General features: G+C 39.4%; 1 protein-coding gene and 1 long non-coding RNA gene across 8 annotated transcripts in view; one reads left to right on the forward strand and one right to left on the reverse strand.

Annotated features, from left to right (window-relative positions):
* The first annotated feature begins 288 nt into the window (after positions 1-288).
* Positions 289-26,362, forward strand: LOC128695903 (uncharacterized). Of its 2 annotated transcripts, none has more exons than XR_011393048.1 (3): positions 289-1,080; positions 3,743-3,849; positions 26,224-26,362. It is a non-coding gene; the product is annotated as an uncharacterized lncRNA (long non-coding RNA). The 2 variants fall into 2 exon arrangements; XR_008408081.2 differs by having other exon boundaries at positions 685-708.
* Sec3 (exocyst complex component Sec3) overlaps positions 5,095-26,634 on the reverse strand; it is a 62,222-nt gene continuing 40,682 nt past the window's right edge. For 5 of the 6 annotated variants that reach the window (XM_053786844.2, XM_053786843.2, XM_070093027.1 and 2 more), the window contains exons 12-19: positions 26,281-26,409; positions 20,201-20,406; positions 19,452-19,659; positions 14,669-14,822; positions 14,060-14,205; positions 13,762-13,865; positions 7,980-8,070; positions 5,095-6,103 (exon numbers count right to left, since the gene is read on the reverse strand). In XM_053786844.2, coding sequence (XP_053642819.1) covers positions 5,951-6,103; positions 7,980-8,070; positions 13,762-13,865; positions 14,060-14,205; positions 14,669-14,822; positions 19,452-19,659; positions 20,201-20,406; positions 26,281-26,409 — 1,191 coding nt within the window. In that variant the 3' untranslated portion in view covers positions 5,095-5,950. Of the gene's footprint in view, positions 6,104-7,979; positions 8,071-13,761; positions 13,866-14,059; positions 14,206-14,668; positions 14,823-19,451; positions 19,660-20,200; positions 20,407-26,280; positions 26,410-26,634 lie in introns of those variants that run through there. The other variant, XR_011393047.1, reaches the window with a different exon arrangement.

Consider the following 26,634-nt stretch of genomic DNA (forward strand, 5'->3'; position numbering starts at 1 on the left):
CTTTACCACCAGCTCGAATCTTTCCTGCTATACACCTCACAAACTCTGATGTGTGGAGACTGTGACCTTGTAGCGGTGGCAGCACCAGTGGTGTGACCTCTTGGTAGCCTGGTGATGCGACCTTGTGTTGGCACCACTGGTGATGTGTGGAGTCTGTGACCTTGTATGGGCTCTAATAGTGATGTGTGGAGATTGTGACCTTATGGTGGTGGTAGCACTATGTGACGTCTTGGTGGACTGGTGATGTGACCTTGTGTTGGCACTACTAGTGATGTGTGGAGACTATGACCTTGTGGAGGTGGCAACACTAGTGATGTGTGACCTTTTGGTGGCAACACTGATTATGTGTGACCTTATGGTGGTGATAACACTTGTGTGACTTTGTGATATGTGGCAATGCTGGTGATGTGTGGGCTTGTGGTAGTGACAACAGCTCTGGTAATGTGTGGTCTTGTGGTGGTGGCAACACTGGTAGTGTATGGAGACTGTGGTCATGGAATGGTAACACTGGTGATGTTTGGAGACTGGTCATGGAGTGGTAGCATTATACCAAAGTTTGTATATCTGTTCCTGAAAATAAAATGCAGCCATGTTGTGGAAATTTATTGGGTCTCCCAAAAATTCCATGGATGGGTTCACAGCACACGAGCTCTACAAACCCTTAACATTCACCCAAACATAACACTAGTTGGTGGAGGCAGTGAGATTGTACGTACTGACATATTTACCCTTCAAGTAAGGTTTAGGTAGGATTATACTGGTAATAACTAACAGAATTAGTGAGGTAACCTTAGATATTAATAATGTAGCCTTAGACCTTAACATAGGTAGGCTTAGGTCTTAATATAGGCGAATATTTGGTTATATTAACTAAGGAGAACTGGCAGCCCCACGCTTGAATGGAGTGGGTCAGAGAAGACGCTAGCTCTGCCTTCTTGGACTAGACACCGTGTTGACAACAACGTGCCAGGAGCTACAGCTCGGTGCCCCACGTCTTCAAAATACTTGGCCCGTGGAACTAAGAATCATAGAGGCTTCTCGACGTACTGTGGATATTCGTCTCTGTCCAGGTCCCCCACAGTAAGACAATACCTTTCATTTCTCTTAGTATAGTTGGTCAACAATATTCTGAGGAATGTGGATTATTTGAACTGTGGGTTATGAGCGGGCAGATGCCACTATAAGGTAATATTTGCAGGCATCTCCTCTTAAGTATTAGTCTAGAAGCTAGTGTCACTTACTGCACAAATATTGCTTAGGGAATACCCACTGAATTCAGGGATCTCTAAGGGGTAGGCAGGGATACTAATACCATCTGAGTACTTGCAGAAATAAGTCCTTCACTGCACGTGGTGTCTAGAAGAGAGGGACTAGAGAAATCTAGTTTGCTTGGGTAAAATCAAGAGATTTTTAGTAGCATAGTCTCCACCACCAAGTCAGTCAGTCCTTTGTGTATGTAGTTATGAATTTATTGCAAGATCAACTGTATCTGGAAATATTTTTTTTTATTATCACACTGGCCGATTCCCACCAAGGCAGGGTGGCCCGAAAAAGAAAAACTTTCACCATCATTCACTCCATCACTGTCTTGCCAGAAGGGTGCTTTACACTAGTTTTTAACTGCAACATTAACACCCCTCCTTCAGAGTGCAGGCACTGTACTTCCCATCTCCAGGACTCAAGTCCGGCCTGCCGGTTTCCCTGAACCCCTTCATAAATGTTACTTTGCTCACAGTCCAACAGCACGTCATGTATTAAAAACCATTTGTCTCCATTCACTCCTATCAAACACGCTCACGCATGCCTGCTGGAAGTCCAAGCCCCACACACACAAAACCTCCTTTACCCCCTCCCTCCAACCTTTCCTAGGCCGACCCCTACCCCGCCTTCCTTCCACTACAGACTGATACACTCTTGAAGTCACTCTGTTTCGCTCCATTCTCTCTACATGCCCGAACCATCACAACAACCCTTCCTCAGCCCTCTGGACAACAGTTTTGGTAATCCCGCACCTCCTCCTAACTTCCAAACTACGAATTCTCTGCATTGTATTCACACCACACATTGCCCTCAGACATGACATCTCCACTGCCTCCAGCCTTCTCCTCGCTGCAACATTCATCACCCACGCTTCACACCCATATAAGAGCGTTGGTAAAACTATACTCTCATACATTCCCCTCTTTGCCTCCAAGGACAAAGTTCTATGTCTCCACAGACTCCTAAGTGCACCACTCACCCTTTTCCCATCATCAATTCTATGATTCACCTCATCTTTCATAGACCCATCTGCTGACACGTCCACTCCCAAATATCTGAATACATTCACCTCCTCCATACTCTCTCCCTCCAATCTGATATCCAATCTCTCATCACCTAATCTTTTTGTTATCCTCATAACCTTACTCTTTCCTGTATTCACTTTTAATTTTCTTCTTTTGCACACCCTACCAAATTCATCCACCAATCTCTGCAACTTCTCTTCAGAATCTCCCAAGAGCACAGTGTCAGCAAAGAGCAACTGTGACAACTCCCACTTTATGTGTGATTCTTTATCTTTTAACTCCACGCCTCTTGCCAAGACCCTCGCATTTACTTCTCTTACAACCCCATCTATAAATATATTAAACAACCACGGTGACATCACACATCCTTGTCTAAGGCCTACTTTTACTGGGAAATAATTTCCCTCTTTCCTACATACTCTAACTTGGGCCTCACTATCCTCATAAAAACTCTTCACTGCTTTCAGTAACCTACCTCCTACACCATACACCTGCAACATCTGTCACATTGCCCCCCCTATCCACCCTGTCATACACCTTTTCCAAATCCATAAATGCCACAAAGACCTCTTTAGCCTTATCTAAATACTGTTCACTTATATGTTTCACTGTAAACACCTGGTCCACACACCCCCTACCTTTCCTAAAGCCTCCTTGTTCATTTGCTATCCTATTCTCCGTCTTACTCTTAATTCTTTCAATAATAACTCTACCATACACTTTACCAGGTTGTACAAGAATGGTATACAATACCGACAAGATGAAATTGAGACACGTGCAACATCTGGGTATCTTTATTGTAGACGTTTCGCCATCCAGTGGCTTTATCAGTACAAATTCCAGGACATAACTTGAAGACAGGAGAACTATGTACAGAAGATGAGGTAATCAGTCCCTCAACCTAGCAGTAGGTGCGAAGAGCACCATAGTCGTGGGGATTCTCACGGGATCCCCACGACTATGGTGCTCTTCGCACCTACTGCTAGGTTGAGGGACTGATTACTTCATCTTCTGTACATAGTTTTCCTGTCTTCAAGTTATGTCCTGGAATTTGTACTGATAAAGCCACTGGATGGCGAAACGTCTACAATAAAGATACCCAGATGATGCACATGTGTCTCAATTTCACTTTACCAGGTATACTCAACAGACTTATCCCCCTATAATTTTTGCAATCTCTTTTGTCCCCTTTGCCTTTATACAAAGGAACTATGCATGCTCTCTGCCAATCCCTAGGTACCTTACCCACTTCCATACATTTATTATTTCTGGAAATATGTCCTAAAAACCACTTGTGAGACTGAGACGACTAATCTCAGGGTGTCTGTGTCAACAGTACTTGTCAGGGTGAGCAGCACACAAATTTTCATACATGTCTTGATGAGTCCCATGTTTTCAAATTTAGTGTTTAATTTTATATGATCTTTATCTAATAAAACCTTATTCTCTGGCTGCAGTTGCAAAGGTTGGTGAGGTTGCTGCAGTTGCTGTGGCTGTGGTTGCTGCTGTTGGGTATTCCCCAAAGGAGTATACTATAGTGAATGTCATTTTTTTCCCCTCTAAGGTTTGTGTATAATAACCATTTTGAGTTGAATTCAAACTTTCAATGCTGGTGTACCACACTAGAGCTACATACCTTAATTGGGACATGTAGCACTGTATGGACCTTGTGGTTTAGTGCTTCTTTTTTATTATAATAATAATTAATTGGGACATCAATAATAAATAAATGATGACAGCCTTATGACAGAGACATAAGTGTTTTTAAAAGTTCTGATTTTTATTTTTAATTATATCCATCTTTTTTACCACAATAGCATGGTCAAACTATTGTCAAAGGTCACACAATACTACAGCATTACAAGGCAGAGCGGTAATGACATTGGTTAACAGTAGTGTGAAGGGTATGTTAACATGCTAATGACGCAAGTCAAAGTTGGTGTAATAATTCAATCTTAGTTAAAAAATTGAAGGTGGAGTTTTCCAAAGAGAGGGCAACTAGAGGGCATCAAGAGACGAAAGGAGAGATCAGAAAGAAATTTGTGTTTTTTGACTAACCAATCATGATTATTATAATCATAGGGGAGTGCTAAACCTGTAGGATTATACAGTGCCTGGGGGGGAGGGATGGAAGGTATTCAGGCTCAATTCAGGGAACTGGAGCACAGATCCAATTCCCAAGATTAAGAGCCCCTCACCAGCATCAAGGAACCTCCCTTGAGGGGAACCAATCATGAGGTGTCTGCCAACAATATTTTTCAACTGGTGCTAAGTGTGCCTCCATGTTATGATCATGTTCAAACTTTGTTTTATACTTAATTGTGCAAGTGTCATTTTCTACAACCATCAATGATGACAGGTGTGCCAGAAATGCAAATGGGAGTTTTTTTTTTTTTTAATAACAGTTTGTTGGTAATGAACTCAGACCAAAGGGTGGAAAGAGTGAAAGGCACTAAGTGTGTAACTTTTGCAGCCTGAAATTTTATTGCTCTGAACAGTGGCCCAGCAAATGACAAGTTGTTTGCGCTTAATGAATATGCAACCATCCAGTGTGGGAAACATTAAGCCAATAAAAATCATACTGCACCTGAGTAATGAAAGGTAACCAGGTTTGATACAAGAATGGGTAGCTCCAATTCTTCGGATATAGAGCCCTTCTCTGGCATCAAGGTCTTATTCCCTTGAAGGGGATTAGTGAATAATTACTGCATTCACAGACAAATGCTTAACCAACATGGGTTATACAGCACCCCAAAAGAAGTTCAGTGAAGCTAATTCTGTATGGACTTGGAGCAATGAAAGTCATGGGACAAATTTATTATTTTATTTAATATAAATTATATTCACAAGATAGTACTAAACCCCAGTGGGATATACAGTGCCAAAATCTTTTATTATTATCACTGCATATTCATAAGAGCTAAACCTGTATGGGTTTTACAGCACCTATTTTATTTCTAAAAGAGTGCTAAACTCATTGAGTCATATAACATTTAAATTAATTTTGATGAATGAGGAAATATCCTCACCATTATCCCTTTCACTGTCTTTTGCATAGCTTTACATTACTGATGTCAAAGTTACTCATGTAGATCTATGTTTTGAGCTCAGCTTACTTAGATAAGCTGGAAATGAAAATTTTTGGCCTAGACACGAGAGAATGGGTCTGTGCGATGTGGTCATAGTATAAACAAAACAAGTCCTGCCATATGCAGTGTATGATGAGAAAAGCAGATCTTTAACCTTGTGTTTGTTTTAAAGCAATTTTGAGGTTTTTTATAGGATAGTTCTTAATGATTTTATTGACTATGATTTATTGGTATCGTTTGATAGAATGGAAGACATACTACTGAAATAGAGATGATTTTGGTTGGTACTACTGAAATAGAGATGATTTTGGTTGGTTCCAGGACCAGAATTAGCTTGTGTGGCAGAGGATGAACTGTGGCATCGATGAAATAATTTGATTGTAGCCCAGACAGAATATTTAAATGGTGGTAAATCACACTAGGTTTACTTACCAGGAAAAGCAGAGGGGTTGTGAGACATTGTGTTTTGAAGACTATTCAAGTTTACATTATTATATACAGTACAGTACTGCATGTATGTAGATAGTATTATCTTACAGTACTGCATATTTTATATACAATAGTATAAACTTCTAATTAATGAGACTGTGCAATGTCTGAAAAATAGTTCAGGATATCATCAATAGAAAACTCCAGGTTGATCATAGCTCCTGGGTAGCAACGGTGAATGAGATCCTCTATCAGCTTGTACTGCCGGATAAACTCCTCTTGCATGGCACGCCACACAACCTACAAAGAATAAACTGAATACTGATTTTGGAATATTAAAATACAGCTTCACATTTTTATATTAAACTCAGTTTAAAGCAAGAAACTAGCATAAACACATTGTTCTTTGATGTACAGAATGACAAAGGAAAGAGAGTGAGAGAGCAAATGAGAGTGAACGAGAGCAAACAAGCGTGAATGAGAGCAAACGAGAGAGAGAATAAGAGAGCAAGAGAGGGCAAACAAACGAGACACCAAGAGTGAGCAAGCAAGAGTGAGAGGGAGAGCAAGCAAGAGAGTGAGCAAGTGAGCTTGCTATTTACAATTGAAATAATTTAAGTAATTAAAAAAAACTTTTAAATCACATGCCAAGATGAGTTAAGAGGCTGACAAAGTCTAAATGCTGTTGAGAAAGGCTGATTAGTGGTCATTCATTATTCAATTATAATGCTAAAATAAATAACTTGACATTACTAATACACATCAATGTAGTTGGGAATACAGTAGGGCCCCGCTTTACGGCATTCCGCTAATACGGCAATTTCAAATTATGACCAAAACTCTCTATACGGCTCCCTGTCTTTCTAATACAGAGCGCGCCATGCAGTTTGTTTACATTTTCCATTAGCACTGCATCTCTCCATTATGTTTGGAAACTTTCCAAAATTTCAAGTGTTTTAAAGTTATTTTATATATACAGTGGACACCCGGTTTACGATATTATTTCATTCCAGAAGTATGTTCAGGTGCCAGTACTGACCGAATTTGTTCCCATAAGGAATATTGTGAATTAGATTAGTCCATTTCAGACCCCCAAACATACACATACAAACACACTTACATAACTGGTCGCATTGGGAGCTGATCGTAAACCGGGGGTCCACTGTATCATATAAAATGTTAATATAAACATTTTGCTTAATCCATCTATGATATATTTTTTCAAAATTATATAATAAACATGCTACATAACATATAAACATGATAAATATACCCACAATAGAACAAATTAACGTAAATATGAGATGTTTTTCCAGTTGGCCTGCCAGAGTGAACTAAAACCATACGTGTTTGGCTGGTTTGTTTACAAAAGTCACATCTGTCCTCTCTCATGTACTCATTCTCTCTCTCTCTCTCTCTCTCTCGTTTATTCATTTAATCTCGTTTACTCACCTCTCACCCTACATTAAGACTACAAATATTTTAAGGTAAGTAATGAGTGTACAGTGGACCCCCGGTTAACGATATTTTTTCACTCCAGAAGTATGTTCAGGTGCCAGTACTGACCGAATTTGTTCCCATAAGGAATATTGTGAAGTAGATTAGTCCATTTCAGACCCCCAAACATACACGTACAAACGCACTTACATAAATACACTTACATAATTGATCGCATTCGGAGGTGATCGTTATGCGGGGGTCCACTGTACTGTATATGCATTTTATCACTCCAGGGCTCTTTAAATGTCGAGTATATTAAGTGTGGATGGGGTGGGGTGGCCTGGCTGGCTACCACTCCTACCACACCTAACTTCTTACAATAAACACTACTCACTTCTCACCCTACATTAAGACTACAAATATTTTGAGGTAAATAATGAGTGTACTGTGTGTGTATTTTACTTTTTATTGTTTTTAATGCCTTGTTCTATTGCTAACTTAATATATGTTAGTGTAAATTTATTATCTGACATTTATAAGTGGAAACAAATGGCATTCTGCTTTCCAGCAATGTCTGCTTTCCGGCAGTAGCCTGGAACCTAACCTGCTGTATAAGTGGGGCTCTACTGTAATAGGAAGATGTAAAAAACAAAGAGAAATACAATTAACAATGGCAAAGACTGAGGAATGCAGGGGCTAGTGATGCTAATTTTAAGAGGACCATAAGAGAACTTGCCTGGAGTAAGTTACCCTCCTCAGAAAGATGCTTCTCCACTTTCTTGTACAACTGCTCCAATCCTCGCTTCACCTCTTTTCCAGGATATTCTCTGGCATATTGGAAAGACAGTAGTATTATAAATAAATATTAAAGCTATTTCATACTGTCTAGAACACTTTGTAGAATGTCATTATTTACCATCAATTCCCTGCTATTTAACAGACATTTATCTGTTCATTTATCTTACAGTAATATAGCAAGTCTTCGTTGAGGGAGACAGGTGGTCAGAATTTTGAGAAAATTGTTTAATATTTGAAAAAATAGCAAACTTCAAAGAAATTTCTATTCCCAATATATTTAGATTACTTATATGAAATTATTATTAATACACAACCTGAAAAGTGAGTGTATGAAATATTTACATCTTCTTTCAACAAACCTGCCATATCCCACCAAAGCAGGGTGGCCCAAAAAGGAAAACGAAAGTTTTACATTTTAACTTTAGTAATGTATACAGGAGAAGGCGTTACTAGCCCCTTTGCTCCCAGCAGGTTAGTCGCCTCTTACTACATGTTTGGCTTATGGAGGAAGAATTTTGTTCCACTTTACCAGGGAGATAAGAGGGAATAAACAAGAACAAGAACTAGTAAGAAAATAGAAGAAAACCCAGAGGGAGGGAGGGAGGGTGGGAGGTGTAGGTAGGTAGGTAGGTGTAGGTAGGGGGGTTTGTTTGTTAGTGTGTGTGTGTGTGTGTGTGTGTGTACTCACCTAGTTGAGGTTGCAGGGGTAGAGTCCAAGCTCCTGGCCCCGCCTCTTCACTGAACGCTACTAGGTCACTCTCCCTGAACCTTGAGCTTTATCATACCTCTGCTTAAAGCTATGCATGGATTCTGCCTCCACTACATCGCTTCCCAAACTATTCCACTTCCTGACTACTCTGTGGCTGAAGAAATACTTCCTAACATCCCTGTGATTCATCTGTGTCTTCAACTTCCAACTGTGTCCCCTTGTCGCTGTGTCCCATCTCTGGAACATCCTGTCTTTGTCCACCTTATCAATTCCTCTCAGTATTTTGTATGTCGTTATCATGTCCCCCCTATCTCTCCTGTCCTCCAGTGTTGTCAGGTTGATTTCCCTTAACCTCTCCTCGTAGGACATACCTCTTAGCTCTGGGACTAGTCTTGTTGCAAATCTTTGCACTTTCTCTAGTTTCTTTACGTGCTTGGCTAGGTGTGGGTTCCAAACTGGTGCCGCATACTCCAATACGGGCCTAACGTACACGGTGTACAGGGTCCTGAACGATTCCTTATTGAGATGTCGGAATGCTGTTCTGAGGTTTGCTAGGCGCCCATATGCTGCAGCAGTTATTTGGTTGATGTGCACTTCAGATGTGCCTGGTGTTATACTCACCCCAAGATCTTTTTCCTTGAGTGAGGCTTGTAGTCTCTGGCCCCCTAGACTGTACTCCATCATGACTTTGCACTTGGTGGGGTTGAACTCCAGGAGCCAATTGCTGGACCAGGTCTGCAGCCTGTCCAGATCCCTTTGTAGTTCTGCCTGGTCTTTGATCGAATGGATTCTTCTTGTCAACTTCACGTCATCTGCAAAGAGGGACATTTCGGAGTCTATTCCTTCTGTCATGTTGTTCACAAATACCAGAAACAGCACTGGTCCTAGGACTGACCCCTGTGGGACCCCACTGGTCACAGGTGCCCACTCTGACACCTCGCCACGTACCATGACTCGCTGCTGTCTTCCTGACAAGTATTCCCTGATCCATTGTAGTGCCTTCCCTGTTATCCCTGCTTGGTCCTCCAGTTTTTGCACTAATCTCTTGTGTGGAACTGTGTCAAACGCCTTCTTGCAGTCCAAGAAAATGCAATCCACCCATCCCTCTCTCTCTTGTCTTACTGCTGTCACCATGTCATAGAACTCCAGTACGTAGGTAGGTAGGGAGGGTGTGTACTCACCTAATTGTGGTTGCAGGGGTCGAGACTCAGCTCCTGGCCCCGCCTCTTCACTGATCGCTACTGGATCCTCTCTCTCTCTGCTTCCTGAGCTTTGTCATACTTCTTCTTAAAACTATGTATGGTTCCTGCCTCCACTACTTCACTTGCTAGGCTATTCCACTTGCTGACAACTCTATGACTGAAGAAATACTTCCTAACGTCCCTGTGACTCGTCTGAGCCTTCAGCTTCCAGTTGTGACCCCTTGTCCCTGTGTCCCCTCTCTGGAACATCCTATCTCTGTCCACCTTGTCTACTCCCCGCAGTATCTTGTATGTCGTTATTATGTCTCCCCTGACCCTTCTGTCCTCCAGTGTCGTCAGTCCGATTTCCCTTAACCTTTCCTCGTACGACATTCCCTTGAGCTCTGGGACTAGCCTTGTTGCAAACCTTTGTACTTTCTCTAACTTCTTGATGTGCTTGACCAGGTGTGGGTTCCAGACTGGTGCTGCATACTCCAGTATGGGCCTAACATACACAGTGTACAGTGTCTTGAACGATTCCTTATTAAGGTATCGGAACGCTATTCTCAGGTTTGCCAGGCGCCCGTATGCTGCAGCGGTTATTTGGTTGATGTGTGCCTCCGGTGATGTGCTCGGTGTTATGGTCACCCCAAGGTCTTTCTCCCTGAGTGAGGTCTGTAGTCTTTGTCCACCTAGCCTATACTCTGTCTGCGGTCTTCTTTGCCCCTCCCTAATCTTCATGACTTTGCATTTGGCTGGATTGAATTCGAGAAGCCAGTTGCTGGACCACATGTCCAGCCTGTCCAGGTCTCTTTGCAGTCCTGCCTCATCCTCGTCCGATTTAATTCTTCTCATCAACTTCACGTCATCTGTGTGTGTGTGTGTGTGAGAAAGAGAGAGAGAGAGAGAGAGAGAGAGAGAGAGAGAGAGAGAGACAGAGAGAGAGAGACAGAGAGAGAGAGACAGAGACAGACAGAGAGAGAGACAGAGAGAGAGACAGACAGAGAGAGACAGACAGAGACAGAGAGAGAGAGAGAGAGACAGACAGAGAGAGACAGAGAGAGAGAGAGAGAGACAGAGAGAGACAGAGAGAGAGAGAGACAGAGAGAGAGAGACAGAGAGAGACAGACAGAGACAGACAGAGAGAGAGACAGACAGAGAGAGACAGACAGAGAGAGACAGAGAGAGAGAGAGAGACAGACAGAGAGAGAGAGACAGAGACAGAGAGAGAGAGACAGAGAGAGACAGAGAGAGAGAGAGAGACTGACAGAGAGAGAGACTGAGAGAGAGAGAGACTGAGAGAGAGAGAGAGAGAGAGACTGAGAGAGACAGAGACTGAGAGAGAGAGAGAGAGAGAGACTGAGAGAGACAGAGAGAAAGACAGAGAGAGGGTGGCCCAAAAGGAAAAATGAAAGTTTCTCCTTTTACATTTAGTAATACATACAGGAGAAGAGGTTACCAGCCCCTCGCTCCCGGCATTTTAGTTGCCTCTTACAACACGCATGGCTTACGGAGGAAGAATTCTCTTCCACTTCCCCATGGAGATAAGAGGAAATAAACAAGATTAAGAACTAGAAAGAAAATAGAAGAAAACCCAGAGGGGTGTGTATATATGTGCTTATTAATGTATGTGTAGTGTGACCTAAGTGTAAGTAGAAGTAGCAAGACATACCTGAAATCTTGCTTGTTTATGAGACAGAAAAAAGACACCAGCAATCCTACCATCATGTAAAACAATTACTACAGGCTTCCATTTTACACTCACTTGGCAGGATGGTATTACCTCCCTGGGTGACTGCTGTCTACTAACCTACGTACATGTATCTAGAAAATATTTATGTAGAATTGGAAACAATTTAAAATAATTTTCAACTTAAACAAATTTAGCATTATTAGCTATATTAGGTTACATAGACTGGCCATAAGACTACAAATGTACCGTGTATAATGTTTTACAAAAACCAAATGTCCAATGATTAGAAGAAAAATCTGAGAAATTTGCCAGGAACTATTGCAAACTTTCATGAAAGAAAAATCATATTTTATCATTAATGTAATCTTTTCTTAGGGATATTCTGACACTGCTCTCAGGTGGCCACATGTTCAATGAGGGATTATCTTAAGGTATTTATGAGATAAAAAAAAAATTGGTATAATTTAAAAATCCTGTATTCTACTTTTGATTAAGAATACTCAGAGCATCAAATAGGGTCAGGTGCAGTGAATTTGGATGTTGCAAGAAAAAAAGTCTTACGATGATACCCCCAATTTTTAAATTATAAAATTGGCAAATAGTGTGTTACGCTACCCATAACAGTGCCATTACTAAGTTGAAGAACTATGAAAGGGAGAATTACACTATAAATGGTATGCAATAATCACAGACAGACAGACAGACAGGCAGGATACTCTCAGGTAAGACCCATGAGGGTGAACGGGAGATTTGGATAGTGGTAAAGTAGCAGGGTAGGTGAAATGATAGGAGTTTGAGAAAAAAGAGCTAGGGCTAGACCCAGCTACATGGCATTGGTTGGCAGAGTAGAGAGAAAAAGTTGTTGGCTGTGCTAACTGCATGACTGCATGAATTGTTTCTGAAGAGCTGGTCTGGATTTGGGTGACAAAAGATTGGCAACAAAGATGCCAGTGTGTCGTGTGCAGGTTTCCTGTTGCCTGTTTCTCGATGATATTTTAAATGATGTAGAGGAAATATGGAAGGTTGGCCGTTTAGAAACTGAATGTCTTCAAAGGTCCACCCACTGATGTGGGTGTGGAGTCAGATTGGAGTCAAGAATATTGGTGTTTCGTGTTCACGGAATGGGTGTTCCTGTAGTGGTGGTTCTGAGTTCAACAGGTAGTGGTGGGCATCCTTTTGGGACTTGCTGGCATTGGTTTTAATGTGCCAAAGTATCTCCCAGGAACTAATCATGTTGACCTCAGGTTGTGCTCTTGGTGATAAGTATCTGCAGTTTTTACGTGCTTTGAGTTGTGTGACATCATCTGCATATGCTAGTGCGTGTTTTGATGTTCAGGGTCAGGTATGTCGTTTGTGTAAAGGGTGTACAGACTAGGAGAGAGTACTGAGTGTTAGGGTACTCCCACGTGAAGGGTGAAGGAGTTGGAGAGACAGTTTTTGAACTTAATTAGCATCATATGGCCATCAAGGAAGTTACATAACTTTTTGACATTCGGAGAAAGGTCAAAAAGGTTACATAGCTTGTACTTGAGCCCTGCATGCCAGACTGTGTCGAATGCTTTCTCCACGTCCTTGGCAACCTTGGGCCTTACTGATTAGAATGTAGTTCAGAATGATATTGAGGGCTGCTATAATCACAAATGACTGTCTTAATCTATGACAGTTTTTTTTAGTCGTTTTTATTAAAAAAAAGATTTAAATTAAAAAGTGTCAGATGAAAACAGAACAGAAAGAGTATATATGTATTAGTTTGAACTGAAAATAACACAAAATTAACACTTAAACTGTCCAAATGTAGATCTACATTCACATATGTAGTGCTCTGATCTCTATTTTCTCCACTTGAAAACATGTAAAAAAACGTAGCTCTACATTCGGAGCACTACGCACGTAAATGTAATCTATGTTTGGACAGTTTAAGGGATAATGTAAAATAAAAAAATGCATACAATGTCAATCACTGTTAAAATATAAATGTTAGCAACTATCACTGTTATAGATAAAAAAAAAAATGGCTCGAGAACATAGTAAGTGCTGCAGGAAAGTGTAGTAGCTGAAAGACTCCAAAAAAATTTAGGTAGAGAGTCCCTTCTGAAAACTATATAGTGAGGAAGTCTTCTCTACTGTTTAAACTTACTTGATAACTTTTCTCAGTTCCTGTTTACTAAATGCTAGTTGATATCCAACTTCTGACTCCTTAACTCCACTGGCAACTTTAGCTGTCACTCCATCAAAGAATAGCTAGAGAAAATGTGAAAATAACACTGTATTAATAAACATATCTACCTCGGTGGGAGACGTCTGACTTGTTAAAAAAAAAAAAAAAAATCTTGCCAGCCAATAATGAATAGTTACATTATCACTTATAAGAAAATTTTAGTAACATTACTCAAAATTAAAACCATCTGCAAAGTAGTAGGAACATTACAACATACGTTTAGCTTCTCGAGTGGCCTGCCAAAATATTGCGTAACGTATGCAGCAAGTGCTTCTTGGTAACGTTGCTTAGCTTCTTTTTTCTGTGTTTCCATTCCCGGGAGCTTGAGTTGAAACATCAATTGGTGCAGTACATGATAGTTCTCTGATGAAGGAAGTATGCTTTAATATGAGCCAAGAGTATAATTTAGTATATTTATAGTAACTATTCATAACTACCCACAATTAGTAAAGAAAATTTTAAAGGATGCCTTAGGCCATCCTAAACCTGAAGTTGAACCAGTTTCAATCCAATAATGATCAGGGACAGACCAAAATGCCGACTTTTTTTTTTTTTAACATACTGTGGATTAGTTGTGGATTGTTCCAGCCAGGTACTGACTTCAGTTCTCCTTTAAGATAACCTAAAAGATATTTTTTTCAATATACAGTACACTGTTAAACAGTAAAGACTAGTAAATTCCTATATAATGTACCTTTACCACTGGAAATTTCTTGCAAAATAAATAGATTTATCAATAAAATGGGCGAGTCATGAATGTTTGTACTTACTAATTATGTTATTTGTGGATTTCATTTCATTTGCAATAAGACATTACTGTACACACCCATTTTGATCACCTCTGGTGGTGTTCTTTGATGTTCAACAGCAACCCTTGGAATATAATCAAACATTGCTGACACTAGTCTAATGTACCACTTGTCTAGGTCGGCACGACGTTCACTCTTCTTGAAAACACTTTCAGCTGTTTTTGCAAATTCCTGTAAATATTACAACAATTAAATCTTCATTATTAAAAGGAAATCACTATTTATATACAGCATTTTACATAAATATAATAACTTTGCATACAGCCTTACAAGCTGCAATTAATGCTTATATACAAAGAAATACACCACCAGATATTTAGGCCCAAACAACACTATGGGTGGCTTCTTACATCAGCATTAAATTTTTACATATTATTATGTGTTAACATTATCTGTAGGTAGTAGGTTGGTAGACAGCAACCACCCAGGGAAGTACTACCGTCCTGCCAGATGACTGTGAAACAAAAACCTGTAACTGTTTTGCATGATGGTAGGATTGCTGGTTTTCTTTTTCTGTCTCATAAACACGCTAGATAACAGGGATATCTTGCTACTCCTACTTACACTTTGGTCACACTTCACAGACACGCACATGCATATATATATATATACATACATCTAGGTTTTTCTCCTTATTCTAAATAGCTCTTGTTCTTTTTATTTCTTCTATTGTCCATGGGGAAGTGGAAAAGAATCTTTCCTCCGTAAGCCATGCGTGTCGTATGAGGCGACTAAAATGCCGGGAGCAATGGGCTAGTAACCCCTTCTCCTGTATACATTTACTAAAAAAGAGAAGAAGAAAAACTTTATAAAACTGGGTTGTTTAAATGTGCGTGGATGTAGTGCGGATGACAAGAAACAGATGATTGCTGATGTTATGAATGAAAAGAAGTTGGATGTCCTGGCTCTAAGCGAAACAAAGCTGAAGGGGGTAGGAGAGTTTCAGTGGGGGGAAATAAATGGGATTAAATCTGGAGTATCTGAGAGAGTTAGAGCAAAGGAAGGGGTAGCAGTAATGTTAAATGATCAGTTATGGAAGGAGAAAAGAGAATATGAATGTGTAAATTCGAGAATTATGTGGATTAAAGTAAAGGTTGGATGCGAGAAGTGGGTCATAATAAGCGTGTATGCACCTGGAGAAGAGAGGAATGCAGAGGAGAGAGAGAGAGATTTTGGGAGATGTTAAGTGAATGTATAGGAGCCTTTGAACCAAGTGAGAGAGTAATTGTGGTAGGGGACCTGAATGCTAAAGTAGGAGAAACCTTTAGAGAGGGTGTGGTAGGTAAGTTTGGGGTGCCAGGTGTAAATGATAATGGGAGCCCTTTGATTGAACTTTGTATAGAAAGGGGTTTAGTTATAGGTAATACATATTTTAAGAAAAAGAGGATAAATAAGTATACACGATATGATGTAGGGCGAAATGACAGTAGTTTGTTGGATTATGTATTGGTAGATAAAAGACTGTTGAGTAGACTTCAGGATGTACATGTTTATCGAGGGGCCACAGATATATCAGATCACTTTCTAGTTGTAGCTACACTGAGAGTAAAAGGTAGATGGGATACAAGGAGAATAGAAGCATCAGGGAAGAGAGAGGTGAAGGTTTATAAACTAAAAGAGGAGGCAGTTAGGGTAAGATATAAACAGCTATTGGAGGATAGATGGGCTAATGAGAGCATAGGCAATGGGGTCGAAGAGGAATGGGGTAGGTTTAAAAATGTAGTGTTAGAGTGTTCAGCAGAAGTTTGTGGTTACAGGAAAGTGGGTGCAGGAGGGAAGAGGAGCGATTGGTGGAATGATGATGTAAAGAGAGTAGTAAGGGAGAAAAAGTTAGCATATGAGAAGTTTTTACAAAGTAGAAGTGATGCAAGGAGGGAAGAGTATATGGAGAAAAAGAGAGAGGTTAAGAGAGTGGTGAAGCAATGTAAAAAGAGAGCAAATGAGAGAGTGGGTGAGCTGTTATCAACAAATTTTGTTGAAAATAAGAAAAAGTTTTGGAGTGAGATTAACAAGTTAAGGAAGCCTAGAGAACAAATGGATTTGTCAGTTAAAAATAGGAGAGGAGAGTTATTAAATGGAGAGTTAGAGGTATTGGGAAGATGGAGGGAATATTTTGAGGAATTGTTAAATGTTGATGAAGATAGGGAAGCTGTGATTTCGTGTATAGGGCAAGGAGGAATAACATCTTGTAGGAGTGAGGAAGAGCCAGTTGTGAGTGTGGGGGAAGTTCGTGAGGCAGTAGGTAAAATGAAAGGGGGTAAGGCAGCCGGGATTGATGGGATAAAGATAGAAATGTTAAAAGCAGGTGGGGATATAGTTTTGGAGTGGTTGGTGCAATTATTTAATAAATGTATGGAAGAGGGTAAGGTACCTAGGGATTGGCAGAGAGCATGCATAGTTCCTTTGTATAAAGGCAAAGGGGATAAAAGAGAGTGCAAAAATTATAGGGGGATAAGTCTGTTGAGTGTACCTGGTAAAGTGTATGGTAGAGTTATAATTGAAAGAATTAAGAGTAAGACGGAGAATAGGATAGCAGATGAACAAGGAGGCTTTAGGAAAGGTAGGGGGTGTGTGGACCAGGTGTTTACAGTGAAACATATAAGTGAACAGTATTTAGATAAGGCTAAAGAGGTCTTTGTGGCATTTATGGATTTGGAAAAGGCGTATGACAGGGTGGATAGGGGGGCAATGTGGCAGATGTTGCAAGTGTATGGTGTAGGAGGTAGGTTACTGAAAGCAGTGAAGAGTTTTTACGAGGATAGTGAGGCTCAAGTTAGAGTATGTAGAAAAGAGGGAAATTTTTTCCCAGTAAAAGTAGGCCTTAGACAAGGATGTGTGATGTCACCGTGGTTGTTTAATATATTTATAGATGGGGTTGTAAGAGAAGTAAATGCGAGGGTCTTGGCAAGAGGCGTGGAGTTAAAAGATAAAGAATCACACACAGGGTGGGAGTTGTCACAGCTGCTCTTTGCTGATGACACTGTGCTCTTGGGAGATTCTGAAGAGAAGCTGCAGAGATTGGTGGATGAATTTGGTAGGGTGTGCAAAAGAAGAAAATTAAAGGTGAATACAGGAAAGAGTAAGGTTATGAGGATAACAAAAAGATTAGGTGATGAAAGATTGAATATCAGATTGGAGGGAGAGAGTATGGAGGAGGTGAACGTATTCAGATATTTGGGAGTGGACGTGTCAGCGGATGGGTCTATGAAAGATGAGGTGAATCATAGAATTGATGAGGGAAAAAGAGTGAGTGGTGCACTTAGGAGTCTGTGGAGACAGAGAACTTTGTCCTTGGAGGCAAAGAGGGGAATGTATGAGAGTATAGTTTTACCAACGCTCTTATATGGGTGTGAAGCATGGGTGATGAATGTTGCAGCGAGGAGAAGGCTGGAGGCAGTGGAGATGTCATGTCTGAGGGCAATGTGTGGTGTGAATATAATGCAGAGAATTCGTAGTTTGGAAGTTAGGAGGAGGTGCGGGATTACCAAAACTGTTGTCCAGAGGGCTGAGGAAGGGTTGTTGAGGTGGTTCGGACATGTAGAGAGAATGGAGCGAAACAGAATAACTTCAAGAGTGTATCAGTCTGTAGTGGAAGGAAGGCGGGGTAGGGGTCGGCCTAGGAAGGGTTGGAGGGAGGGGGTAAAGGAGGTTTTGTGTGCGAGGGGCTTGGACTTCCAGCAGGCATGCGTGAGCGTGTTTGATAGGAGTGAATGGAGACAAATGGTTTTTAATACTTGACGTGCTGTTGGAGTGTGAGCAAAGTAACATTTATGAAGGGATTCAGGGAAACCGGCAGGCCGGACTTGAGTCCTGGAGATGGGAAGTACAGTGCCTGCACTCTGAAGGAGGGGTGTTAATGTTGCAGTTTAAAAACTGTAGTGTAAAGCACCCTTCTGGCAAGACAGTGATGGAGTGAATGATGGTGAAAGTTTTTCTTTTTCGGGCCACCCTGCCTTGGTGGGAATCGGCCAGTGTGATAATAAATAATAAATAAATATTATCTGTGCATGTAGTTTAAGTAGTAGCAATGTACAGTATTATGCTGCAAATATACACAGTATTTTGAGACTCAGGAGAGGTAAACACTATCACTGACATGCTAGACAGCCAACATGCCAGATGTTTACCCTGTGACATCATTTGCAAACTCTATGTGGAAGTGTCAGGTGGTGTGGTAGTCGATAAGACGTGAAATAAAACAGTAAAAATTGTAAAGGCAATGAAAAAAAGTTTAGCAGTAGCATACAATCCCCTCTCACTTCAGTGTCTAAACTTAGCTGCTGTCTCTGACTTGGATCCTAGTGAAAAGGTGAGGACTAGCAATTTCCCTATCCAGCACTCTTTTGATCATATAACAATAATTCAACACTAACCACACAGCAAATGTAAGCCTTCAGCTTACATTTGCTGTAATCTAAGCATGTGGGGTCAATGATACCGCATTTAGTAGAGGAGAGAAGGAACTGTGACGTCTGCCGCATCACAATGTGTACTCACTTGTGTTAGTTGTGTATAACACCCGTGCAATTTCGATTATTTTCTCGGGTGTTACTTTATCTTTGGTATATACTGTATTTATTTGGTGTAGGTTTGGAAGGTTTCTATGTACCTGGTAAAATTTGGTCAAGAAATGTGGAGTTTCATAGTACAGTACACTGTATTATGGTTTTTGAGATGATATTTGAAATTAGGGAATTCTTATTTTTTATGTTTCTGTATTAAATTAGGAGGTTCTTCAGTGTAATAACTACAAGATGTCTCACTAGAATTCTCACTAAAAAATTTTATGCAATGTCTCACCTCAAAATTAGTAATAAAAGGAATGATGCCACACTTTTTCCTTGCAACTCGACATTCTTGTATAGACTGAAGCTGTGAATTCATGAATCGATCAAAATTGCGTTTTGCTTGAACCAAACATGAACCAAAAGTAGTACTCAAGAAAGAGCCAGTATCTTCAGCAGTTAATACGTGTTCACTTAGACGTACATAGATGTACAGACAACAGCTGGAATACAAGCTTTATGTTAAAACACTGTTTATAGTGCATTAAAAAACTTTAAAATAAGATTCAAGTCCTGGAAATATAACTAGTACAGTAAAATATATTAAGAAACTATATGATTGCAGCTTATAAACATAGTACAGCCTGTCCTCACTTAGAAATGTACTCATTTACTGACGACTTGGACTTATGACGGGCTCTCTGACCAGTATGCATACCTAAATAATGTATATTAGAGCTGATTTCCTCTATTCTGTTCATTACAATATACAGTACACTACTGTATAAACACTTTAAAATATACCAGAAATGTTATAAATGGTGCAAAGGTGACATTAAAACAATGTCAAAGATGGTTGACACAAACCCACTACCATTTTAGTATGTTCCTCACTTAGTGATGAATTCGTGTACCAATGTGGACTGACTTAGGAACAGAACTCCATCATTAGGTGAGGAGAAGCTGTAGTGCTTTCTTTTAAAGACCTATAATAATAATTTTCACTATTCACCATTTGCGCCTTCAGAAGAGACATTAACTTACTATGAATCAGCACGGTCATATGCATTTATGAAAGAGGCAAGCTGCTGCTCAAGAGTTGTAAAAAGTGCTGCCATCATAGATCGCACTTCTCTGTTGAATGGACGAGCATGTCCTGATCCTGGTGTTCCTGTTGGCCCAGCTCCAGATCCACTACTCTCTTCACTTCCACTAGAGCCTGGGGTGCTTGCTAGTGATGATGGTGCTTTCTGCATCACAGGGAAGAAAAAAAATATTCTTCAAGCTCTCCTTTTCTTAATTTATACAAAAAGCAGGTAGAAAATCTCGAAAGAGTGTCTCAATTTTTTTTTGTATGTAAATTTTCTGTAATACTGCACTTTAAATAAATTCTTATACAACTTACATATTTAACAAAGTAATGCAAGCAATGTATTTAATACTATAAAAAATTCTGGCATTGTATTGGTTCAAATCTTTAAATTCTGCACTCATGCATACATAAATCCTTCAAACTCAAGCCCTTTTAAAATACACAGTTTTATTTTAATGGTGCCGAAGACATTACTTTATTTACACTGGACTTTTCAACTGTTAAACTGTGTTTTGAGCTTTTCCATAGCGTTTGTTTTTCACTGACCATCAATCATGTCAAAGAGGGACACGTATGAGTCCCCATGGCAAGTAAAGAGTAAATATGATTTTTTTTTGTTTTTAACATGCTGGTGAGGCAGGGTGACTCGAAAAAGAAGAAAACCTCATAAGGCTTTTCTTCTTTTTACATTTAGTAATTTATACAGGAGAAGGAGTTTAAGTGTAATTCTCTGTATATATACAGTACTCTATCCTCATTTAGAAGTGCTAGTGAAAAACATTAACTGTACTTGCAACAAGGAAGAACTTAGGAATTCTTTTTAATTAATATATACTCTTAATTAATATATATATACTCTGGTAGTATACTCTGGTATATACTCTGGTAGTAGGTTGGTAGACAGCAACCACCCAGGGAGGTACTACCGTCCTGCCAAGTGAGTGTAAAACGAAGCCTGTGATTGTTTTACATGATGGTAGGATTGCTGATGTCTTTTGTCTGTCTCATAAATATGCAAGATTACAGGCATGTCTTGCTACTTCTACTTACACTTAGGTCACACTACACATACATGTACACATTTATTTATACACACTCATCTGAGTTTTCTTTGATTTTATCTTAATAGTTCTTGGTCTTATTAATTTTCCTTTTATATCCATGGGGAAGTGGAATAAGAATCTTTCCTCCGTAAGCCATGCGTGTTGTAAAAGTCAACTAAAATGCCGGGAACAATGGGCTAGTAACCCCTTTTCCTGTAAAGATTACTAAAAAGAATAAGAAGAAGAAAATTGTCAAAGTGGGAAGTCTGAATGTGCGTGGATGTTGTGCAGATGATAAGAAAGAGATGATTGTGGATGTTATGAATGAGAAGAAGCTGGATGTCCTGGCTTTAAGTGAAACAAAGCTGAAGGGGGTGGGAGAGTTTCAGTGGAGAGGAATAAATGGGATTAGGTCAGGGGTTTCAAATAGAGTTAGAGCTAAAGAAGGAGTAGCAATAATGTTGAAGGATAAGCTATGGCAGGAAAAGAGGGACTATAAATGTATTAATTCAAGGATTATGTGGAGTAAAATAAAGATTGGATGTGAAAAGTGGGTTATAATAAGCGTGTATGCACCTGGAGAAGAGAGAAGTGTAGAGGAGAGAGAGAGATTTTGGGAAATGTTGAGTGAATGCGTGGGGAGTTTTGAATCAAGTGTGAGAGTAATGGTGGTTGGGGATTTTAATGCTAAAGTGGGTAAAAATGTTATGGAGGGAGTAGTAGGTAAATTTGGGGTGCCAGGGGTAAATGTAAATGGGGAGCCTTTAATTGAGCTATGTGTAGAAAGAAATTTGGTAATAAGTAATACATATTTTATGAAAAAGAGGATAAATAAATATACAAGGTATGATGTAGCACGTAATGAAAGTAGCCTATTAGATTATGTATTGGTGGATAAAAGGTTGATGGGTAGGCTCCAGGATGTACATGTTTATAGAGGGGCAACTGATATATCGGATCATTATTTAGTTGTAGCTACAGTTAGAGTAAGAGGTAGATGGGAAAAGAGGAAGGTGGCAACAACAAGTAAGAGGGAGGTGAAAGTGTATAAACTAAGGGAGGAGGAAGTTCGGGTGAGATATAAGCGACTATTGGCAGAAATGGCTAGTGCACACAGAAGTTTGTGGTTATACAGTAGCATGTACAGAAGTGTTATGTATAAAAGAAAGGTTGTACACAGATGATAGAGTGGGAGAGGCACTGTCAAGAAATTTTAATGAAAATAAGAAAAAATTTTGGAGTGAGTTAAACATCTTCAGTTAAAAACAGAGTAGGGGAGTTAGTAGATGGGGAGATGGAGGTATTTGGCGAGAATATTTTACTTAAGGAAGAAACAGAGGCAGTAATTTTGCACTGGTAGTATACCATCTTTTAGGAGTGAAGAAGAGCAGAATGTAAGTGTGGGGGAGGTACGTGAGGTTACGTTGAAAGGGGGTAAAGCAGCTGGAACTGATGGGATTTTTAAAAGCTTGGTACTTTTGTTTAATAAATGTATGAAAGAGGGGAATCTAGGGATTGGCAGAGAGGTATAGTCCCTTTATATAAAGGGAAAGGGGACAAAAGAGACTGTAAAAATTATAGAGGAATAAGCTTACTGAGTATACCAGGAAAAGTGTACGGTAGGGTTATAATTGAAAGAATTAGAGGTAAGACAAATTGCGGATGAGCAAGGAGGTTTTAGAGTGGGTAGGGGATGTGTAGATCAGGTGTTTACATTGAAGCAAATGTGAACAGTATTTAGATAAAGATAGGGAAGTTTTTATTGCATTTATGGATTTAGAAAAGGCTTCAGATGTTGCTGCTGTAAAGAGTTTTTATAAGACTACTTCCCGGCCATGGTTGTTTAATATATTTATAGATGGGGTTGTAAAGGAAGTAAATGCTAGGGTGTTTGGGAGAGGGGTGGGATTAAATTATGGGGCAAAATGGGAATTGACACAGTTACTTTTTGCTGATGATATGTTGATACTTGGGAGTTGACGTGTCGGCAGTGGTGCGTTGAGGTATATGTGGAGTCAAAAAACGATCTATGGAGGCAAAGAAGGGAATGTATGAAAGTATAGTAGTACCAACACTCTTATATGGGTGTGAAGCTTGGGTGGTAAATGCAGCAGCGAGGAGACGGTTGGAGGCAGCGGAGATGTCCTGTTTAAGGGCATTATGCAGAAAACCCTGCCTCGGTGGGTTCCGGCCGAATTGTTTAAAAAAAAAAAAAAAAAAAAAAAAAAATACTCTTTTCTTGTAAACTGTTTTAAATAATGGTAGGATTGCTGGCATCTTCTTACTGTTTCATAAATATGCAAGATAAAAGGTAAAGCTTGCTACTACTGACGTATGGGTCACACTATACAGGCATGTACATGTATTTGTACACACACCCATCTTCCTTCTACTTCCTTAGTAGTTCTTGTTCTTATTTATTTTTTCTTTCATCTACAAGGGGCAGTGGAAAAAAAAAATTCTTCCTCTAAGCCATGCATGTTGCAAGAGGCAATTAAAATGCTGTGAACATAAGGTTAGTAAGCCCTTCTCCTATATAAATTGCTAAATGTAAAATGAAACTTTGTTTTTTTGGTGACCTTGCCTTGGTGGGAGATACCTGGGGTATACCTGGAGAGGGTTCCGGGGATCAACGCCCCAGCAGCCCGATCTGAGACCAGGCCTCAGAGTTGGCCATAAAAAAAGTACTCTTTTGAAAGTTATTTAAAATGTAAGACACTCTAGCCTGACACACAGCTGAACACTACTCAAAATATGTTTTCTAATGAGACAGCATCTCCTGCCTCCCTTCTTTGCCCATTATTTGCTCAGTAAAAAAATTATATAAAACAAAACTTTTAAAATAAAATACAAACAACTCACACTAATTTGCCAACAAAGAAATCTCTCACCCTCTTTCTCTTCCCTCCTCTCTCTCCTCCATTTTCTCTCAGCAGATAGCCTTGATATGGAATATGGGATTCCTATGTTTGCCTTTACCATGTATACTTGCTCAACCTATACAGTATATTAATATTCATTTATACAAAGATAACCTGCAATTGGGAGACTGAAACCCATGGCAATGATTCGGCCCAACTTGGACCATTAACTAAAGTCATTAACTGGATGGGCTGAAATGTTGCTGTAATTTTCAGTCTTATAAGTGCGGTTTATTTGTGTGTAGCTCCAGTCATAGTACTGTACCTCTTTATTCATTATTTTACACTCAAATTTTGTGTTAATGCAACACAAAATATTCATTACTGCATAGGCTATTGAGGGAACTAGACCCATGATTAGGTACCGGATATTTATTAATTACATCAAAACTGAATAATTCTTAAAACTGACATAGTCTCAGCCCCAAGAGTGCCAGATTTAACCCTTTGACTGTTTCAGGCCCCTCTCTGAAACTGTCATTCTATGTCGCTCAATTTTTGAAAAAAAAAAAAAGATTTTTTCTTATGAAATGATAGAGAATCTTTTCCCGATGGTAATGACACCAAAAGTTCGATATTTGGTCGAAAACTCGTGGAATTATGGTCCCGCGAAGTTAGCGGTCTCGGCGACATATGCGTATCGGCGATTTCGCCGACTTTGAGCCCAATTTTCAGCCAATTCCATTGTTCCAGTTGAACAAACTCATAGCTATTTCTTTAGAACTCCATTTTATCTATCAGCTGAGTACAAGAAACCTCCCATTTACTAATTTGGACTACCCAATATGGTGGTCAGAAATTGGCAATTTGGCCAATTTCACGCAAAATAAAAAAGATGCCAATTTCAAAATAGGGTCCAGAATAAACAAGGTAGACATTCGTGGCACTAAAATAACATATGCTCTGTTCATTAGTCACATCTCTAGGCCCCTCTTATATTATTATTGCTTTTTATTTTGATTTTTTATTCATACAAAAAAATACAAAATTTACTGTTATGCAGACGACTGCATTATTGTAAAAATGGTATAAATAATATCAGTGCACTAGTGAAAGAATATTAGACTCCCTAGTTGACGTGTATTGGACGTGTGGTGTGATTTATTTACTCTTCAACATTGGTAAAAATCGAACATTTTCGCTACTTTGAGCTTAGTTTCAAGGTCGTTTTCATCGTAAAAGTAATGAAAATCATCTCTATTTCTGTAATATGTTTTCCATTTTATCACCTAAGACCATGAAAACGCGAATACAATGATAAATACTATACGAAAATACACCTCAAAGTCGGCGTTTTATTCCAAAAAAACGATCAGTTTTTTTTTTCTCATTACGCAATGTGTGCTGCAGGATTTTTTTTATGTGGTGCACACTGACCACACAGACCCATTCTCTCACATGTGGGCCTACCAGCTTTCTCCCACTTGATTTGAAGCCGCTAGAATTATTGAGTATATATACGTCAGAAACATTGGCTCGTAAGACGTATTTATACGTCGAAAACAGTCAAAGGGTTAAGGGGCTGTACCTGTCTGATATAATACTTTTGGCATGGTCTCCTGCCCCTGAATATTTAATAAATCTTTTGGGGGTTATACAAATTAAAAAACAAAATTCATATTCCTATAAAGATGTGAAAAAATTCTCCATGGGGAAGTGGAACAGAATTCTTCCTCTGTAAGCCATGCGTGTCGTAAGAGGCGACTAAAATGCCGGGAGCAAGGGGCTAATAACCCCTTCTCCTGTATATATTACTAAATTTAAAAGGAGAAACTTTCATTTTTCCTTTTGGGCCACCCTACCTCAGTGGGATACAGCTGGTACGTTGAAAGAAAGAAAAGAATGTGAAAAAATCAAATTTTGTACTATTTATGCAAATTTTTACTTTCCCGAAGATTTATTATTAATTTATCATTTCATTTATGTAAGTTTTGCAGTTTTAAATTTATGAAAATATAAAATAGTACTATGAAACTGAAACATTAGAACAGGTTTTCTCTTTCATTACAGTATTTGGTTAAGAGGCACTGTCTTCACAAAAACTACATACAATGACAAAAGCTTAACCTCATTTCCTGCAGCATTTAAGTTGAAGAAGGCAATACAAAACTCCTGCTCAGCAAGACACACTGGCTGCAGCTCACTTAACACACGCTCAAATATCTCATCAAACTTCTGCCGTTCCTGCATGTCAAGCTGTATGCGAAGAAAATATCCTGGTACATGATATTTAAAATTGCATATTTGGACATAATTATATACGATAAAAAAGTTGTATTGTAAATACAAGTGCTTCAGTATCTACTTTTTTTTATCTTTTTATTCACACTTAAAGGTGGATAATGTATACAGACACTATCTAAAATTTTCAACTATAGACACTGGTAATAATGCAGAACAAGTTTGCTGAGGTTTAGCAGA

The sequence above is a fragment of the Cherax quadricarinatus genome, chromosome 41 (assembly GCF_038502225.1).
Source record: "Cherax quadricarinatus isolate ZL_2023a chromosome 41, ASM3850222v1, whole genome shotgun sequence".
NCBI lineage: Eukaryota > Metazoa > Arthropoda > Malacostraca > Decapoda > Parastacidae > Cherax > Cherax quadricarinatus.